Here is a 13,180-nt window from a genome sequence, read left to right as displayed (position 1 = left end):
TTCACTAGTGTTCAGATGCTTCGTCAGCTGCTTGAAGGCATTAATGAACAGGCATACAAAACAAGCAAAGGCCATTTACAATTACTTGTTTGTGTAATGGCTCGAAGAGATCCTGGTTACAAGTATCTGAAGTGGATCTCTGAGACTCAAATTGGTATAGTGACGCAGTGCTGCTTGTCAAATATGGCTAACAAAGCAAATGACCAGTATCTTTCGAATCTTGCACTTAAGATCAATGCCAAGCTTGGAGGCAGTAATGTAGAGCTAAGTGATCGGCTTCCCCCCTTTGGGGGTGCAGGCCATGTTATGTTTGTGGGGGCTGATGTGAATCATCCTGCTGCGCGGAACACGACAAGTCCATCAATTGCAGCTGTTGTTGCCACTGTAAACTGGCCTGCCGCAAATCGTTATGCTGCACGAGTCCGACCCCAGTACCATCGCACTGAGAAGATATTGAATTTTGGAGACATGTGTCTGGAGCTTGTTGAAACTTATGAGCGATTGAATAAAGTTAAGCCGGACAAAATTGTTGTCTTCCGTGATGGAGTCAGTGAGGGCCAGTTTGATATGGTTCTCAATGAAGAGTTACTAGATCTGAAGAAGGCTTTGGGAGGTATAAAATACTATCCAACCATCACACTAATTGTTGCCCAGAAACGGCATCATACTCGTCTCTTTCCAGAGAGTATGAGGGATGGTAGTTCCACAGGCAATGTGTTACCGGGAACTGTTGTGGACACAATAATCGTGCACCCATTTGAGTTTGACTTCTATCTCTGCAGTCATTATGGAGCCCTTGGAACAAGCAAACCCACACACTACCATGTTCTTTGGGATGAACACAGGTTTACTTCTGACCAATTGCAGAAGCTCATATATGACTTGTGCTTCACGTTTGCAAGGTGTACTAAACCGGTTTCGTTGGTCCCACCGGTGTACTATGCTGACCTTGTGGCATATAGAGGGCGATTATACCATGAGAGTATGGAGGGACAGTCTCCAGCTTCAGCATCCTCCTCATCATCATCGTCATCGTCAGCATCATCACCACTATCAGTGGCTTTTCTAGAGGAAAGGTTTTACAAACTGCATGCTGACCTGGAAAACATAATGTTTTTCGTATGAAGGTCGAAGCATGATCCCTGATCTCTCTTTTGTGGAAAATGAAGGATGTGGTTTTGTAACTTGGCAATCCCGGGGGCAACTCCAACCTCCTCAAAAGGAGTTTGTGCGTGAATCTAATGGGTGTTTATTTCTTATGTGTGAATTTAAGGAGGAACTCGTCCTTATCTAGTAATGTCTTAATTACAAATTAATAGTGTTTTTTAATCTCAAAATTGGTGATGAAGGGATGTATCTTTTTGTTCTTGACCGTGATTGTCACTTGTGGTCATAATGAGACTATTCTAATTTTGTGTTCAGAAATCTGTTGATGTATTTTCATTATGTGTTTTACTATCTCTTGTCACTCAAAATTTGCTTGTTCTAAGAATCCATAAGGTGTTAGTTGAATAGCTTCTTTGTTGTGCTCTCAAGTGATCATGAGTTCAAACTTTCATATTACTATTGTTTGTGCAAATAATCTCACGGGAGAATATTCGCCAAGATTCCTTCGTCTTCTCCGCCTCTCTTTCTCCCTGCAAAACAGATCGGAGTAAAAGACCACACCCGGGGGGTGTTGGCCAAAGGCCCTCCGATGCCTAAGTCAGTTCAATCGATCTTTAGAGAAACAATAGCTAAAATAGGGTACGGGATGTGTTTATAATATAAATCGGGCGGCCGGAGCCTTATGTAAAAGAGAGAAAGAGAGGAGGTGGCTAGGGTTTGAGAGGAATTTTCTGCAGAGATTTTAGTAGTAATTCTGACGTACCTCAACCATTGTGTATGGCTATGCTTTTATAGTAGTCTCGGAGGCTAGGGTTTCAGAGGAATAATTCCGTAGATGGAAGGGAATTATTCCTCCCCTTTTTGGAATTGATTTGATTAATTAGGGATTTGATTTATTAGGGTAAATCAAATCCCTAATTGTGGTAGGTATCAAATCAAATCCCGATTCAATTAGGTATCTTCTCATTTAATTGGGGATCGTGGTAATTAACCAAATCAAATCTCAACCTAATTAGGTAACGCTCAATTTAATTGGGTAATTCCCAATTAAATTGAGTAACTCCCAATTAGGTTGATTGATTCCCAATTGGGTCAAATAATCCCCAAATGGTAGGAATTATTTGACCTAGGGTTTGATTTAATTAGGTTCCCACAACTATGTGTGAATTTTTTCCTCCCTTCTTATCTTTAGCAAAACAAAAAAAACAAAAAAAAAAACGAAAAAAAAATAAAATCATAAAAAGGTTATGTTTACCAGAGTTCATTGTTTACCATATTGTTTTGGCTGGAGGGGGATTATAAGGAGTTGCAATGGGTCGCAAAAGAATTTAAATTTTAACTTGGGTAAGAAATTAAAAAGAATTGAGAATTAAAAAAGACACGTGGTGGTGGTTGAGCTAGGCAAGGAGGGAACCTTTCTTTTGTATTTTTAAAGGAGGGAACTTGGAAGCATTATCAAAAAAAAAAAAAGAAAAAAAAAAGGGCGGGGACAGAGTGAGCGAATATAAGCGAAACGAGAAACAGGAGAATGTTATCAAATACAGTTCCTCATGCAACCCTTGGGCGAAAAAGAAAGAAGAAGCAAATTCCTCTCTGTTCCATGGAAGCTTCTGGACTTTCCACCAAAAATCTAAAACCATTTTCCAATCGCTCCCACTCCCGCGTCTCCTTTTTGGTTGATTTCTTCGTGACTAAGGCACTTCGGGACTAAGGCAATCGCGCAGGGACAAGATCGTCATTCCACCCAACACCCTTTATAAGGAACCAACTTCTCATCTTGATCACAGACTCATTTCTGATTTTTGTGAATTGAGAGAGTACGAATTTGAGGCAAGTTTTCTCTTCGATCGTTTTTGAGTTTGCTCCCGATTTCTCCAATGGAAAGAGGTGGTGGTGGAAACAGAGGAAGACGTAGAGGCAGCAGTGATGGTGGTGAAAGAGGTGATTATGGTGGCTACGGCAGAGGAAGTGGAGGAGGAAGAGGTGGTTATGGCGGTCATGGTGGTGGTGGGTCCCAGTACCACCATCAACAACAACCGCTGCAGCAGCAGCAGTATACAACAACCGAATGAGAGTTCGGGCCAGCAAGGGAGGCCTTCTCCATGGAATAGTCCCGCTCCCACCAGAGCAGCCTCTCCTGCTGTATCTCCAGCCCCGATCAACTCTCCTACTCCCGGTAATTTTTTTTTCTTCTTCATTCTGGGTCCTTTTTGAGATACAATTGAAATTTGCACTACTGATCATATCATATAGGCTGTGAATGAAGCCGTTGCATTTTTATTCCTAAATGTCAGTTTTTTAGCTACCGTTGGTCTAGCCATTTGGATTTACATAAAAAATGAGGCTTGGTAATAACACCTTTTGTTTGTTCTTTTTTCTTCACAGATACTCTTGTTCCTAGAATGCAATCTCTGGAAATTTCGAAACAGGCACTTTCTTCGCCTTCTTTGGATGAAGCAGACAAAAAACTCCCTGTGAGACGGCCTGATAATGGAGGCACAAAATCTATCCGAACTACTAGGCTTCGTGCTAATCATTTTAATCTCTCGTACAATCCTGAGAGTATTATAAGGCACTACGATGTTGATGTCAAGCCAGAGAAGCCTGCTAAAAATGGCCGTCCTGTGAAAATGTCGAAGTCTGAACTCTCTGCAATCAGGAAGAAGTTATCCTATGATAATCCTTCGGATTTTCCCTTGTCAAGTACCGCATGTGATGATGGAAAGAACATCTTCAGTGCAGTGCCATTGCCCACCGGATCATTTAAGGTGGAGGTTTCTGAGGAAGAAGGCACGCGGTTCAGTTCATACATATTTACCATAAATTTGGTAAATGAGCTCAAGCTTTGCAAGTTGAAGGAGTACTGTAGTGGCCAACTCTTGTCTATCCCTCGTGATATATTGCAGGGTATGGATTTGGTGATGAAAGAAAATCCAACTAGGTGCTTGGTTTCTGTTGGGCGAAGCTTTTACCCCGCTACATCAAATCAAAACGATGACCTTGGACATGGTATTGCTGCATTTAGAGGGTTTCAGCAAAGCTCAAGGATGACTTTCCAGGGTCCTGCCTTGTGTCTTGACTACTCAGTCTTGGCATTTTATAAGCGCCTGCCCGTTATAGATTTTCTGCAAGAGCAGATCAGGGGCTTTGATTTAAACAATCTCAACAGGTTTAGGAGAGAGGTTGTGGATGTATTGATGGGATTGAAAGTTACCGTGACACACCTTAGAACCAAGCAAAAGTACATCATCAAGGGGCTGACTGATAAGAATGCAGGAGACATTACATTTGATGCTGCAGGCATAGATGGCCAGTGTACACCTAAGAAAGTTAGGCTGCTTGATTATTTCAGGGAAAAATACCAGGAGATCCAGTACAAAAACATTCCCTGCTTGGATTTGGGGAAAAATGGTAGGAAGAACTATACACCGCTGGAGTTCTGTGTCTTAGTTGAGGGGCAAAGGTATCCAAAGGAGAATTTGGACAGAAATGCAGCTATCAAGCTGAAGGACATGTCATTGGCTTCACCAAAGGTTAGAGAGAACATGATATGTGGCATGGTACAATCTGGTGATGGACCTTGTGGGTAAGCTATTTTGTGTCCTTTCTTTTGGTTAGTAAAGTTAGATGTGAACAAACTTCCACTGTTGTTTACTTGATTTTTCTTGAAGTCATTCTTCCTCTCATGGAACACAATTAGTGTGTATGATTTTAGTCAGCAGGCAGTTGGTTCCTCTGAAGGATGAGAACTACAGTTCTGCTCTAATATCATTTATGAACATGCTGGTGATAGTGGAATTTTTTCGCATATAGCGGTGTTACCTTAATTTAATGAAGTGTACAGATCTCTGTGGCATGCACACGTACAGATCCCAACAAGATAGTTTTACCATTTTGATTAACTTAATTCTACATAAAAAACTGCATTATTAATTATGATCCTGATTCTTTAGTTATTGGCAGTGGTGGCATCATTGAGAATTTTGGAATTGAAGTCAACATGAATATGACATCAGTAATAGGGCGTGTCATTGTCCCACCTGAGTTGAAGTTGGGTCCTTCTTCTGATGGCAGGATGACTAAGGTAACAGTTGACCGAGAAAAATGCCATTGGAATCTTGTTGGGAAGTCTCTAGTGGAAGGAAAACCAATCAGTCACTGGGCTGTACTTGACTTCAGCAGTTATGATCGATTCTGTCTGGATCCTACTCAATTCATCCCAAAGCTCATCACAAAGTGCAACAAACTGGGAATCATAATGGGAGAGCCTGTTTTGTACGAAGCCATTTCCATGAGACCATTCACTAGTGTTTAGATGCTTCGTCAGCTGCTTGAAAGCATTAATGAACAGGCATACAAAAAAAGCAAAGGCCATTTACAATTACTTGTTTGTGTAATGGCTCGAAAAGATCCTGGTTACAAGTATCTGAAGTGGATCTCTGAGACTCAAATTGGTATAGTGACGCAGTGCTGCTTGTCAAATATGGCTAACAAAGCAAATGACCAGTATCTTTCAAATCTTGCCCTTAAGATCAATGCCAAGCTTGGAGGCAGTAATGTAGAGCTAAGTGATCGGTTTCCCCTCTTTGGGGTTGCAGGCCATGTTATGTTTGTGGGGGCTGATGTGAATCATCCTGCTGCGCGGAACACGACAAGTCCATCAATTGCAGCTGTTGTTGCCACTGTAAACTGGCCTGCCGCGAATCGTTATGCTGCACGAGTCCGACCCCAGGACCATCGCACTGAGAAGATATTGAATTTTGGAGACATGTGTCTGGAGCTTGTTGAAACTTATGAGCGATTGAATAAAGTCAAGCCGGACAAAATTGTTGTCTTCCGTGATGGAGTCAGTGAGGGCCAGTTTGATATGGTTCGCAATGAAGAGTTACTAGATCTGAAAAGGGCTTTAGGAGGTATAAAATACTATCCAACCATCACACTAATTGTTGCCCAGAAACGGCACCATACTCGTCTCTTTCCGGAGAGTATGAGGGATGGTAGTTCCACAGGCAACGTATTACCGGGAACTGTGGTGGACACAATAATCGTGCACCCATTTCAGTTTGACTTCTATCTCTGCAGTCATTATGGAGCCCTTGGAACAAGCAAACCCACACGCTACCATGTTCTTTGGGATGAACACTGGTTTACTTCTGACCAATTGCAGAAGCTCATATATGACTTGTGCTTCACGTTTGCAAGGTGTACTAAACCGGTATCGTTGGTCCCACCGGTGTATTATGCTGACCTTGTGGCATATAGAGGGCGATTATACCATGAGAGTATGGAGGGACAGTCTCCAGCTTCAGCATCCTCCTCCTCATCATCATCATCCTCAGCATCGTCACCACTATCAGTGGCTTCTCTAGAGAAAAGGTTTTACAAACTGCATGCTGACCTGGAAAACACAATGTTTTTCATATGAAGGTGGAAGCATGATCCTGTGATCTCTCTTTTGTGGAACATGAAGGATACGGTTCTGTAACTTGGCAAACCCTGGCGCAACTCCAACCTCCTTTTCTTTTTTTGTGTCGAAATGTTATGATCAGCATTTTCTCTACTGCGTATGGTCTGTGTGTTATTTAAGTATTGTAATTTGAGCTGTTTGTGTGTTGAACATTCTGTGTGCCCAAGGGGTTCTCAATTACTCTCAGAGGATCTAGTCAGTTGTAAGTCTTTGTAGTGTTGGGTTTCTTTGTGTTTCTTTCTTGTGTGTGATGTACGAATTGAGAATTACAAAATATTGTGGTTTGACATCAGGCTTTTTATATCAGTTTGAATGTTATTTAATATTGTGGTTTGAATCTCTGTTTGAACCTCGGCAATGCTTATTTGCATAACTTATGAAAGTGCCACATAGTGACGTGAAAGGTAAATATTTTGATTCATAAATTTTTTTTATACAAATTTTATTTTTTTCTTGAGAAGTTGATAAATTTTTTATTACTTTATGTTGTTGGTTTTTTTAGTGTCGTGTTGTTCCTAGGGGTGACAATTTTGCACACGACAGTCAAACTTGAATACGATAATCCGCTAATGCAAATAACCATTTTGATACGAAAGATATAATTCATTTTTCAATTTTCTAATATGCATTATAGAGTAATTATATAATCATAGGATTAATCTTTTTTTTATATATAGTATTTGATAACTATACTTAGGATGAAGTGAATTTTTATTGTACAAATATTGAATAAGTAAGAACTTGTAAATAAGTGAATGTTGATGTTAAACTTTCCGTTCACTTCATCCATTTGGGTCAACCCGAACACGATGATCAACTCGAAAATCATACGATTATAACTTAAACAAAACATGATTATAATGAGCTAATACCTTTGAATGTTTCATGAGGTTTGGGTTCCTCTTGGATCCAAAACACAATTAATTAAGAATGGGTATTTTTGTTTCAAGCTGTTCTTCTCATCCCATTTTATTCATACTATTGCAGGCTTTGATTCAGAAGTAGGCTCCAGCCTCTATATTTTGTCTTCAGTGCTGTTCTTTTTCGATCAGAAAGAAAGACCGTGTATTGATTCTATTAGCTGGCTTATTTCAAGTTGCATTGATATTATTGTATTACTCATTCCATGAATGCTGGGTGGTGTTTCAGGCTAATGCAGAGTTTCTAACCAGGTTTTGTACTTACCTTTGAAACTATAAATAGTATAATATTTTTAAGTTTGGTTCTTTTTCATGGCTCTCCCTCTATTTTTTTTGCTTGCATATCTGTTGGATTGGATGTATCTTTACTTGTGGTCCTTTCCTTGGATTCTTGGGAGTTCAAAGATTATCTAATTGAAACTGTGGTGCAAGTTAATGCATATTTTTTCACTTGTTTTTGAGATTTGGCCAAGATGTGAAATTAAATTCCTCTTGGGGCTGGGGGACCACTGAAATGTGCAGGTTATCTACAGACATATAAGCTTGAAAGATTGTTGTTTCTGTTAGTTGGCATTGCCTTTATGCTGTTGGCTTTCAACTTGGAGATGCCCTTTGTTATAATATAAGGACAATGGCAGAAACATATATGTGTCATGAATTTACAAACCAAAGTTGAATTTGTTCTTTGGGTTGCTTTCAGAGCAACTTATCAAGAACTGCAGGATTTCACACGCACTCCAGACTCCTGTCATTGGTTGCATTTGGGATAAAAGATTGGATTAGAATGACAGGTCATTATGGGGGGCCAATGATGAAATCATAGAGGAACCACTCTAAAATCATAGCGCTGTATGGGCCAACTTGCTATTTGGAGGGTAAATGGAGGATATGACAGGTTGAGACTTGAGATTGGGTTGTTGGTAATTTTGGGACTTGCATCTGGTGAAGGTTTAGATTAGTGAATTGATTTGTCTACTTATGTAACTAATTTTGTGGTTTAGTTAATAATATTGAAAGAATAATAATAGGAAAATGACAATTTATACCAAGCTGCAAAGGACCCACTAGTGTAGTGGTTTGGAGCAATTGCTCCTGGAAGGAAAGTCATGGGTTCAAGTCCTAGCATCCGTGTAGTGTGTGTGAGTTTAATATACTATCGCTCCTCTCAATAGGAAAGGTCCTTAAAAAAAAAAAAAAAAAAATTTATACCAGGCTCTGTTCTGTACTCATCATTCTTGGTTGGATAAATAATATTTTCTCCAAATATGCTGCACTATACAAAAATAGCCATTTATGGAACAAAGAAAACCATAACAAAGAAATATGGGGAATACATGCACACACTCAAAAAAAAAAAAGGACCCAGTAGAGAGATACTCCAATCCCAGCACTGCTAAACTTGCCTCCAAGGAAGATTCAATTCATTTTCTGGTGTTTCATTCATGTGGAGCAAATTCTAGGTCTCAAAGTGATTGATGCCTTGATTAATTGCTTGTGATGATTGAAATAAGCTCATTAGCTGTCCATGTCACTAAGGAGAGATTTTTAAGTTTGCTGACCAATTCTTTGTCCAGTGATGACACCATGGGGACATACTCATGAGCTGCAATAAACAAATGAATTAAATTCTTGATTTTCAAAACAAGCAAGAAAAACAAACCATTGAGCTTAGGATTGCAAGAAATTTGTATGATTGTATCTTCCCTTGTGGTTTTCTCTATGGAAAAATGTACCTGAACTTTTTGCAAGACTCAGTAATGAGTATGAAGCAAGTACTCTTTCCTCTACATCTTTGTCATAATTCAGTGATTCTAGCAACTGAGGCACAAGAATTGAGCATGCCATGTTCCTCAAATTTTCATCTCCAACTGTACTTAGAAAGCTACTCATCCATGAAACGGTGACAAGGCTTGCTCGGGCTAAACTTGGAATGCCATTTGCTATTGAATCTGAAAGAGCCACCAATAGTTTCTTATTGCCACTTTTGAATAGGACAATGGCTGCTTTCCTTTGCCAATTTTCTGTTGCTTCTCCATCTTCGTTCTAATTTTCGGATCACATAAAATTATTGTCAGTATTTGTTTTTTTTTCATAGATTGATAAATCTTAGCTGGTTTAGTGTAATAGAAAGCTTACTGAGTGTACAAAACCATCCATAACATTTTCTTTGAAGTGATATGAAGCCCTTGGCCAATAACTGAAACCTGCTTGTTGTAAAAGCCTATGTTCTGTTGATGCCTCTCCTGTGTAAGAAAACCAGCCTCCCAACATTAAGAGAGCACTTGCTGATCTTTCCTGGACTTTTTCATGACATGTTTGACAATTTAAAGCTGCTATAATTGCTTCAATGGCTTCTTCTCTATATACACTGCTCCTGAAAGGGTCTCCCTGCAACAAAACTGCTACTCCATATGGGAACTATTCAAGATATAAATTAAAAGTCTAGAGCAAAGATTGATTTACTTATGTGAACATTTTGGTTGCCAAAAGTTGAAAAAAGTTTAAATTTTGAGCAACCATTTCTATGAGAAGGATGCATAAACACTAACAATGGATTTACCATAAGATCAAGCTGTAGTAAAATGGCTGCAATTAGTGGACGTTCTTCAGGTGCAGCTCTTTGGAGATGGACCAACAAAATTTGCATTGTGTTAAACCCACCATATCCTTCTTTCAGTCCATCAAGGATTTCATTGATCTTCTTTCGTCTGAGAAGAATCATTTAGTCGATCAAAATGTAAATAGAACATCAAAAAATAACCAGAAGACTCAAACAGGCGAAAAGATAAAAAGATAAATCCATACCTACTAAGGCAGAGTATTTCGATCAATAAAGCAACTGCGGAGCCAGTAGAGTTACTGCCATTTCCAAGTATAATGAGTTCAAGAAGAGAAGCCTTGTTGAGAAAATCAGCTAAGTAGTTTCGACAGCTTCCATCAGCTCGAACACAACACGAAATGATGGAAGCAATATTGTTCCTCTCATGAGTATCCCCTCTCTCAATTTGTGTCACTAGAAGGCTCAACCCCCCTAGAGAAACCACCTGTCTAGCATTCTCTAAGTTTCTGTCTTCATCAAAACCAGTAAGAAGCTGGTCCAATAGGTACAATGCTGCCACTTGAGGACTGCATTGAACCCTGAATAGGGTCTGCAACTGATCTCCGAACTCTAGCACTCGAAGGACTAGTGCCACCCAATCAACTGATATCATCTGTTTTGCCTTTGGCTTTAACAGGTATAGCAGAATGGCAGCTTTCAAAAATAGACCACTACTTCTAAGAAGTCTCATGAAAATTTCAAGCTGTGGATCTGAATTCAGTATATTATGCCTGTTCATCTCATTTCTTGCTACAAATTCAGCTAACACGGATATGACTAATTCCAAAATTTCATCGTCGGTGGAAACAAACAACACCTCCAGCATTCCCTGGATAACAGGTGCCTTTGCTAACTCAGCTTCAATGACAGGATCACCATGTGAGTCCAACCAAGCTTTAGTAATTACACGAATTGCAATTTCACAATCCATTAGATTATCCGAGGAGTAAATAGTGCTAATAGCACTGCTTAAATTGCTTGAAGGAAGATGGGAATTGTCTTCTTTCCGGATTGAATTATTTTTGACAATAAGGTTCCTGTTCACCAAGCATTCGGTTGGTCCATTCTGGCACCTAAAGAATCCAAAATAGTCTGATTTCTGTGTCTCAGGCTCAGGCCAAAACTCAGTTTTTGGATTTCTATGATTTTGGCTGGATGACCTTCGTCCAGTCCTGCCTCCCCTCTGCCAAAGTCAGAAATAATGTGAATTCTCCACTACAACATTCAATTATTGCAAAAATGAAGGGTGGCGAATTGAGATGAAGACACAGTTACCCACATGAACATAACTGAGATTGCTGTAATTATCTTCATCTGCCCACTGATTTCCCTCCTCCTCATGCAAACCCCAAGTAGCATTCGAAACTCCATTTCGATCATAGAGGAGGTCTAGTGATCTTCGTTCAAGCGTGGGGCCAAATATAGCTCGGTATCTTTAGTGATTTTAGAAATCATGAAACAAGATACACAATTACAACACAAACTGCAAGTTAAATATACTTTCTGAATGTTTTGCAAGAAATGATTAAAATGTATCCATGGATTAATGTTACTTACAAATTTTTGTTTAATGAGGAATGTGAAGTGTAAGAATCAGATGATCTCCTTCTTGATGATCTGCAACTGGATATTGAAGGTAAAGGTATATTAGGAGGAACAGGAGGAGGGGCCTCAACCCCAACTTTAAGCCACTCTTTGTAGTACAGAGCGAACTGTGTAGTTCCCATATCCATTTGGTCATTATAGACCTTGGTTATGGCTTTCATTTTCTTTTCCCTCTCAGGGTCCTCTGAGTTTGAAAGAACATCAGCTTCCCTGGCATACCAAATCTTCACATGAAGAAGATGTGGAAGAAAGAAATGCTCCCAAAGATCAGGAAGCAAATGGGTTCGGGCTAAAACCGGTGAATCACAGAACACTTGAAGCAAATGCCTAGCCGAAACCGGGTCATTTTTCTCAATCTTGTAAGCAATTGCCAAGTAGAGCTGAGCACAAGCAGAGAGATGTGAATTGGGTGTTCCACATGTTGAACCATTTTTGGACTTGCTAGAGTTTAAGGAAGCAACAATGCTCAAAACCCGAATCGAATTCCTTATTGTTTTCTTCCTTAATTCCTTATTTGATGACCATTGATCTTCCACCAACTTGTTAATGCTTTCAATACCCAATTCCAAGTTTGCAAAGATCTCATTGTCCTCATCCTTTTTCTTTCTCACCAAACAACAACTGCATTTTTCCCAGATTGTTTCCCGGAAAGCTTCATCCTTTATATACCGGCCTGCACAACCACTAAGTATAGAAATCACAGCTCTGGTGGCAACTTCATCAATGGCAGGCTCATTAGTTCTTGAACTCTCTGAAACCAGTGACTTGGAATTTGATCTCTCTGAAGTAGAACTCACCCTTCTAGACGACCCTTTTCTCATGGCAGGCTTCTGAGCCTCGTGGTTGGAAAAGTCGTAACTTTTTCGACCATGGCAGATGTATATAGGCAGCAGAGCTATAGATTCATCTGGTGCAACTCTTTCTCTGTGTTTCACTGGTTTTGGGCTTTTTGGGTACTTTTTTCCAAGTTCTAGTCTTTCATCTGTGAGCAATTCTTGTAAGGAGGACATTTTTTGGTGGATAATTGGATTTGGGTTTGAAGCAAAGACGAGTTTGTGAAAAGCTTCACTGACATTCTCCCAAAACCAGAAAGTATACAAAAGACAGCTATTGCAATAGAAGAGAAACAAGAGAAAGAGGTGAGAGAAGGAGACAGAAATGAGGACAAAGACTGTTGGCTGATTCTTTTTTGACGTTTTAACCGTCGACCCGCCTTGTAATTTAAGGGTGGGCACTGAACCGGTTTGAAATTGGACCGGGTTTTAGTTGTTCCATGAAAAATGTTTTATTTTAAGATCAAAATATCAAACAAGCATTCACCAAAAAAGAAATCCAACAAGAAAGGGCAGCATATTTTGAATTTTGGAATCTGTGAGCTGCTTAATTGAGTTGGAACACACAATTCAAATTTCAGCTGTTCAAATAAGTTATATGTAAAGCACATAATTTAGGTACATTTTTAGTACTCAAACATCAAAATCA

At 39.6% G+C, this 13,180-nt stretch overlaps 3 protein-coding genes across 5 annotated transcripts in view; 2 read left to right on the top strand and 1 right to left on the bottom strand.

Moving 5' to 3' along the window:
- LOC18778412 (protein argonaute 2) overlaps positions 1-1,514 on the top strand; it is a 4,728-nt gene extending 3,214 nt beyond the window's left edge. The window contains 1 exon segment of the mRNA XM_020562315.1: positions 1-1,514. This exon segment is cut by the window's left edge and continues 28 nt beyond it. Within this exon segment, the coding sequence (XP_020417904.1) occupies positions 1-1,125 (1,125 nt within the window). The 3' untranslated portion in view covers positions 1,126-1,514.
- Positions 2,291-6,911, top strand: LOC18780533 (protein argonaute 2). The gene is given in 4 exon segments (XM_020562312.1): positions 2,291-3,163; positions 3,165-3,283; positions 3,493-4,693; positions 5,071-6,911. Coding segments are annotated over 4 exon segments (2,961 nt in total). The 5' UTR covers positions 2,291-2,984; the 3' UTR covers positions 6,533-6,911.
- Positions 8,697-12,883, bottom strand: LOC18781004 (putative E3 ubiquitin-protein ligase LIN). 3 transcript variants are annotated; one of them, XR_002271249.1, is made up of 7 exons: positions 11,651-12,883; positions 11,373-11,526; positions 10,300-11,276; positions 10,055-10,202; positions 9,631-9,737; positions 9,228-9,537; positions 8,697-9,097 (listed from the first exon to the last, which is right to left on the bottom strand). XR_002271249.1 is itself a non-coding variant. In XM_020562310.1 (7 exons), the coding sequence occupies exons 1-7, from the start codon at positions 12,706-12,708 to the stop codon at positions 8,979-8,981; spliced, it is 3,048 nt and encodes a 1,015-aa protein (XP_020417899.1). In that variant the 5' UTR covers positions 12,709-12,883; the 3' UTR covers positions 8,697-8,978. The 3 variants fall into 3 exon arrangements, 2 of the variants coding, with proteins under 2 accessions (XP_020417899.1, XP_020417900.1); XM_020562310.1 differs by having other exon boundaries at positions 9,631-9,912; XM_020562311.1 differs by having other exon boundaries at positions 9,631-9,882.

Source organism: Prunus persica, chromosome G4, assembly GCF_000346465.2.
Source record: "Prunus persica cultivar Lovell chromosome G4, Prunus_persica_NCBIv2, whole genome shotgun sequence".
In the NCBI taxonomy this organism is placed as follows: Eukaryota; Viridiplantae; Streptophyta; class Magnoliopsida; order Rosales; family Rosaceae; genus Prunus; species Prunus persica.
Note: the sequence above shows the minus strand (reverse complement) of the source record. Positions and strands in the feature narration are given on the sequence as shown.